This window comes from Myotis daubentonii, chromosome 7, assembly GCF_963259705.1.
Source record: "Myotis daubentonii chromosome 7, mMyoDau2.1, whole genome shotgun sequence".
Taxonomy (NCBI): domain Eukaryota; kingdom Metazoa; phylum Chordata; class Mammalia; order Chiroptera; family Vespertilionidae; genus Myotis; species Myotis daubentonii.
This window is the reverse complement of record NC_081846.1, coordinates 7,060,369-7,067,530: the sequence shown is the minus strand read 5'-3', so window position 1 is coordinate 7,067,530 and position 7,162 is coordinate 7,060,369. Positions and strand designations below refer to the sequence as shown.

Sequence of the window (7,162 nt, the reverse complement as noted above, 5' to 3'; positions counted from 1 at the left end):
TATTTTCAACATATTTGAAAATTACTTGGTATGAAAATTTGCCGGAAGCCGGTCCACCCTTGCTGCTTGACACAGTCACTGCAGGGAAGAAACATCTGCACAGCTTATCTTTCAAGGGACCTGGCGTATATGGCATATGTGTTTTAAACAGGACCACCTCCCTGAGAAAGGTTGTTTCCCCAGGTGGGGATTTTTCCCTGGAGTTAGGGATTAACAGGACTAAGGAAGGGAATCAGTAGAACCCCTTAATTAAGTGCCAGGCGGGTAATTAATCACTTTAACTAGGAACAATCATCCTTAAGCTACATAATCTTTACTTAGGATAATCTCCTTCAGTTACTTCCTTATAGCTTAACAGAACAATAGAGTAGTGGACTTGGAATGGAGATAACAAACGCCCTAACCTTTGGAATAGAATGGATAGGATTAAAATCAACTGGTATAAATACAGATGTAACAGGAGAAGACAGACAGAACCTGGCTGGAGAACTTGACTGGAGAACCTGGCAAGGCTGCTGATCAACTGAACGCTGTGTCCGTATCATTTCTTCTTCGCCGACTCCATCCACACCTTTGGGAACCCCTGGACCTGCTGGGGTTGGACCCCAACAACTGGAGCAAGAACAGCCGCCATCGAGGTGAGAGCTGGTGGCGACGGTTGGTGGAGAACCGCTGCCTGCAGCATTTTATCCTGTGCAAGCTCCAGGGGACGATCAGACAAGATCCTTCTTACAAGACAAACTTACAGACTTTTCCTGCTAAGACGTCAATTTGTGTCTTAGAAAAACAGAAATACTGTGAAAGATTGAAATAACCTAAATCATCCAAAACTAAGGCATACATAACAAAACAACTTCTAGTACTTATATAGAAAAAGGACATGTATTTGTAGACATTAGAATATCAGAATTTGAAGCAATTAAGAATGTCTCTGCCAAGAAGACAGATAGCTATTATTAACCCTCCACCACCAGAATATATAAATACTAAGAAAAATGGGAGATTGACAAATCAGCTGCAGTATCTACAAAAAGTTGTCTTGAAGGCTTTATGGAAGCATAGTTTTTCCTGGCCTTTTCAGCAGCCTGTGGATGCCGTGAGACTAGAGTTGCCCGATTATTACACCATTATCAAAAACCCAATGGATTTAAGTACAATTAAGAAGCGCTTGGAAAATAAGTATTATGTGGAGGCTTCGGAATGCATAGAAGACTTCAGAACAATGTTCTCAAATTGTTATTTATACAACAAGCCTGGAGATGACATTGTTCTTATGGTAAAAGCTCTAGAGAATTTATTTAAACAGAAATTATTACAGATGCCAAAAGAAGAGCAAGTTGTGGGTGGTGAGGAAAGAATCAAGAAAGGCACTCAACAGAATGTAGCAGTTTCTTCTGTTCAAGAAAAACAGTCTCCTAAAGGATCAGAAAAAGTATTTAAGCCGCAAGTGAGTCCCTCTGTATTTCCTGAATCATCTTCTCCTTTAAATATGGCACAAGGTGCTCCACCCAACTCTACCTCACAAACAGTGGCCCAGGTTACAAAGGGTGTAAAGAGGAAAGCAGATACAACAACTCCCACAACTTCAGTCGTTAAAGCAAGTGGTGAACCTTCCCCAGCACTTACAGAAAAAAAAACAGCCAAAATGCCACCCGTAAAAGAAAGTGGGGGGAAGAATGTTTTGCCGAATTCTCAGCAACAATATAAAGTTAAAGTAACTGAACCATTAAGGCACTGTAGTGAGATTCTGAAAGAACTGTTTGCAAAGAAGCACTTTTCATATGCATGGCCCTTTTATAATCCTGTCGATGTTAATGCATTGGGACTCCATAACTACTATGACATTGTGGAAAATCCAATGGATCTTGGAACCATCAAGAGAAAAATGGCCAACCAAGAATATAAGGATGCATATGAATTTGCTGCAGATGTGCGATTAATGTTCATGAATTGCTACAGGTACAATCCTCCAGATCATGAAGTAGTGACAATGGCAAGAATGCTCCAGGATGTGTTTGAAATGCATTTTGCGAAGATCCCAGATGAACCTGTTGAGAGTAAGCCTGTATATAGTATCAAAACAGATACCACAAAGTCCCTTGGCAGAGAAAGCAGTACGGAAACTTCCTCTGAAGATAACTCTTCTGGTGGTTCTAAAGATGACCAAGTTCGCTGTGTTGCAAAGCTTCAGAAGGAGGTTAAAGCTATTCATCAGCAACTGCAGGTTCTATCCCAAGTACCACTCCATAAGCTAAAGGAAAAAAATGACAAATCTAAACGGGAAAAGAAAAAAGGAAAGGTTAATAACACGGATGAAAATCCAAGAAAGAAGTTTAAGCAAATTAAATTAAAGGAGAAATCTAAGAGCAATGATCCAAAGAAGAGGGAACAATCAGTGTTGGCTCTGAAATCTGAGGATGAAGATAATGCTGAACCTATGAGCCATGATGAGAAAAGGCGGTTAAGTTTGAATATAAGCAAACTCCCTGTAGATAAACTTGGAAAAGTCCTTCATATAATACAGTCAAGAGAACCTTCACTGAGAAATTCCAGCGATGAGGAGATAGAGATAGACATGAAAATACTGAAAACAACAACACTGAGAGAGCTAGAAAAATATGTTGCTGCATGTCTAAGAAAAAGACCACTAAAACCTAGTGGTAAGAAAATAACGAAGTCAAATGGAGAACTTCATGCACAGAAAACACAGGAGTTGGAAAAGCGATTACTAGATGTCAATAATCAGTTAAATTCCAGGAAATGCCAAACAAAATCTGAGAAAACGCCATCAGCCAAGGCTGTTGTTGGAATTGATTCCCGATTGAGTGACAGCAGCAGCAGCAGTTCGTCAGAGTCTGAAAGTAGTAGCAGTGATTCAGTTACTTCAGACAGCAGTGATTCCGAATCAGAAATGTTACCTAGATTTACTGAAGTGAAACAGAATGGAACTCCTTCTAAAGAGAAAGTAAAGATACAATCTACTATGCGAGATACAACCTCTAGCACTACTGCCCGTTTTCATCAGACTACACATTCAAGTGGAGCCGCACCAGATCACCACCAGTTAGCAATTAATCATCAAGAATTAGAACATAAACCGAGTGTGAAAAACATTTCACCTTTACAAATCCTGCCTTTTTCAGGTGGTTCTGAAAATCACTTGAATGGCTTAACTGTAATGCATCAGTCTGGGGATGACGCAATGGTGGTCGAGTCTGAATGTCGAGTTTCTGTGCAGAAGGATATAAAAATCAAGAATGCTGACTCTTGGAAAAGTTTGGGCAAACCAGTTAAAACTTCAGGTGTACGGAAATCCTCAGATGAGCTCTTCAGCCAGTTTAGAAAAGCAGCAATAGAGAAGGAAGTAAAAGCTCGAACACAGGAACTAATACGGAAACATCTGGAACAGAATACAAAGGAACCCAAAGTATTTCAAGAAAATCAAAGGCACCCTGGTTCCACTCTAGAATCTTTTTCAAATAAGATGCCAAACAAGTGCCTTGGAGACAAGCAGAAAGAACATCAGCAGTCATTGGAAGCCCAAGAGAACAGTAGCGGTGGGCTTCTCAAAGACCGTAATTTAGCAAGGGAGAGAGAGCAAGAGCGGAGGAGGAGAGAAGCAATGGCTGGTTCCATTGATATGACTCTTCAACGTGACATTATGGCAATGTTTGAAAACAGCTTTGATTAAAACTCAGTTTTTGAATTAACCATCAACTTAAAATGATTGATATAAAAGATTAAGATGCATATGGCACCCTAGCCGGTTTGGCTCAGTGGATAGAGTATCAGTCTGCGGACTCAAGGGTCCAGGGTTCGATTCCGGTCATGGACATGTACCTTGGTTGCAGGCACATCCCCAGTAGGGAGTGTGCAAGAGGCAGCCGATCGATGTTTCTCTCTCATCGATGTTTCTAACTCTCTATCTCTCGCTTCCTCTCTGTAAAAAAAATCAATAAAATATATGTATTTTTAAAAAGATGCATATGGCAAAATTATTGCTTTCAGGCATCAAAACACCAATATTAATGTTGCATTTTTGCTACTCTAAAATGATTAAACAATTTTCACTACATTTCTTAATAGGTATATGTTCATTTTTTAATGACATTACAGAAACTTTTATAATATTGGATCCCTAAAAACTGAATAAATTCCCAGATGTTATTCATTTTCTAAATAATCATTTGCTTTGTATTATAGGCCTTGTCTTGGCAATGAAAATCCAAAAGAGATAGTCCCTGTTTGTTTAAAAATGAAGAATATATAAAGGTGTATCTAAAACATAGTTCCTGTTGAGTTTTTAACTTTTAAAACAAATATTTGTCTGCCTTCAAAAATATTTAGAACCTCTAACAAATTGTTGGTTTCTTTGAGTGTCAGGTTACATAAGATTTTCTGCTGGTTATTTATATATTCAAAATTTATATTGAAATTAGTATAAGGAAAAGATTATCTATGGTTTGAAAGATGTTAAACTTGAGACAAAATTACTAACAGTGAGTATTAATTATGTATATAAGTCTCTATAGGAACTTATACAACATTTCTTAACTTGTATATGTGATAGCAATGAATGTGTAAATCTTAATTGTAGTAAGTTCTTTATTTAAATCTGTAAAATATTTTTCTTTCATTTTCAACTTGCTATTTATGTACAAATCATGTGTATCAGCTCCATGTATTTTAAGATTTTGGATTTTTTTTTTAAATATATTTTATTGATTTTTTACAGAGAGGAAGGGAGAGAGATAGAGAGTTAGAAACATCGATGATGAGAGAAACATCGATCAGCTGCCTCCTGCACATCTCCTACTGGGGATGTGCCTGCAACCCAGGTACATGCCCTTGACCGGAATCGAACCTGGGACCTTTTAGTCCGCAGGCCGATGCTCTATCCACCGAGCCAAACCGGTTTCGGCGATTTTGGATTTTTAAAGTGTTAGACAATTCAGGCACTATTCTGATACCATCTAAAGTAAGAATTGAAAAGAAAAAAAATCAGCCTTTATAATTAAGAAAAGATCATTTAAACACATTAAATGATTATCAGAAACTACTATTAGGTGATATCAACTGGGTCAGGTCATATCTAAAAATAACCACTCTTGACTTAAAACCTCTATTTGACATTTTATTTTTTTTAATTTTTTTTTTAATATATATTTTACTGATTTTTTCAGAGAGGAAGGGAGAGGGATAGAGAGTTAGAGAGAAGCATCGATCAGCTGCCTCCTGCACACTCCCTACTGGGGATGTGCCTGCAACCAAGGTACATGCCCTTGACCGGAATCGAACCTGGGACCCTTGAGTCTGCAGGCCGACGCTCTATCCACTGAGCCAAACCGGTTAGGGCTATTTGACATTTTAAAGGGAGATTCTAACCCTAACTCTCCCCGACAATTAACTGTAGAAGGAGAAAAGGCTATAGCAAAAATAGAACAGGCCATCAATAAACAGCAACTACAGTATCTAGATTATTCCAAATCTTGGACCTTAATTATTCTAGCCACTAAATATACTCCTACAGGATGCTTATGGCAGGAAGGACCATTAGAATGGATACATTCATCTGTCACTCCTAGGAAGATTGTAACATCCTATCCCTCCCTAGTGGCTACTCTCATTATCAAAGGTAGACGAAGCAGTATAATAATACCTTATAAAAGAGAACAATTAGACACACTATTACAATTTGAAGAAGAGTGGCAAATAGCTATAGGTAACTTCCCAGGACAAATTTTACATCATTTGCCAAGACCACCTATATTGCAATTTCTCTCCCTACATCCGTTTATATTTCCTATTAAATGCTCAAAAGAGCCATTATCACCTCCTGCCTCCTTAGTATTCACAGATGGTTCCTCTAATGGTAGGGCAGTAATAATCATTGATTCAATAACCCATGTTCAACAAAACCTAGAGACGTCAGCCCAGAGAACAGAGCTTTTGGCAGTCATTTATGCTTTTGAACAATTGCAACAAGTTCCCTTTAACTTGTATACTGATTCTCAACATATAGTTAAATTATTTCCTCATATTGAAACCGCCTCTCTCCCACAAGGAAGAACAGCCATTTTCTCTTTGTTAACTCAGCTACAAACTTACATTCATAAACGAGAAAAGGCTTTCTATATTGGACATTAGAGCTCATTCCTGCCTACCAGGAATTAAGCGAAGGAAATTATCAGGCGGATTTACTAACTCGCCCAGTAGTTTGTACAGCTCTAGAAGATGCCCGGCGGTCTCATGCCATTCACCATCAAAATGCCTCTGCTCTCCGTCTATATTATCGCATATCTAGAGAAGCTGCTTGAGGTATTGTGCGTGACTGTGGCCATTGTCCTACTCATTTTCCTAGCCCTGCTACTGGAGTTAATCCAAGAAGACTTAGACCCTGTGACTTATGGCAGATGGATATTACTCATGTCCCATCTTTTGGCAAACTTTGCTATGTGCATGTTTGTATTGATACCTTTTCTCATGTTATCCTTGCTTCTGCACGTACAGGAGAAGCCTTTAAAGTCAACATCTATTCCAATGCTTTTCCTACCTAGGAATACCAAGGGCATTTAAAACAGACAATGGGCCTGCCTATACCTCTAGAGCTTTTAAAAACTTATGCTCTAGCCCTAACCGGTTTGGCTCAGTGGATAGAGCGTCAGCCTGCGTACTTATGCTCTTACATTCGGCATCGCACATACTACAGGAATACCCTACAATCCTCAAGGCCAAGCAATAGTAGGAAGGGCTCACCAAACTTTAAAAACACAAATTAAAAAATTACAAGATAATGAGTTTCAATATTCCTATCCTCATCATGTTCTACAACATGCTCAATTTGTAATTAATATACTGAATGTAGATTCTGAGGGAAATTCCCCGATGTACAGGCATTGGAACCCTGATCTAACTAAACCTAAAGCCCTCGTCAAATGGAGAGACTTGCTTACAGGAGCCTGGAAGGGACCTGATGTACTTTTAACCTGGGGGAAAGGATATGCTTGTATATTTCCACAGGACGCAGACTCACCTGTGTGGATTCCAGACCATCTAGTCCGACCTTATGTCTCACTGCCCTCCGTCTCCGCCTCACCCTCCTCCTCTCCGGTATCATCCATATCAGCCGACCCAGAGGGCACAGCTGACTTCTCCCCGGACA

The 7,162-nt window shown here is 39.1% G+C and overlaps 1 protein-coding gene across 1 annotated transcript; it reads left to right on the top strand.

The window, feature by feature from the left end:
- Positions 1 to 394: 394 nt before the first annotated feature.
- LOC132238083 (bromodomain testis-specific protein-like) lies at positions 395 to 3,786 on the top strand. The gene has a single exon (XM_059702646.1). The coding sequence runs from the start codon at positions 926 to 928 to the stop codon at positions 3,689 to 3,691; it is 2,766 nt and encodes a 921-aa protein (XP_059558629.1). The 5' UTR covers positions 395 to 925; the 3' UTR covers positions 3,692 to 3,786.
- Positions 3,787 to 7,162: the final 3,376 nt, after the last annotated feature.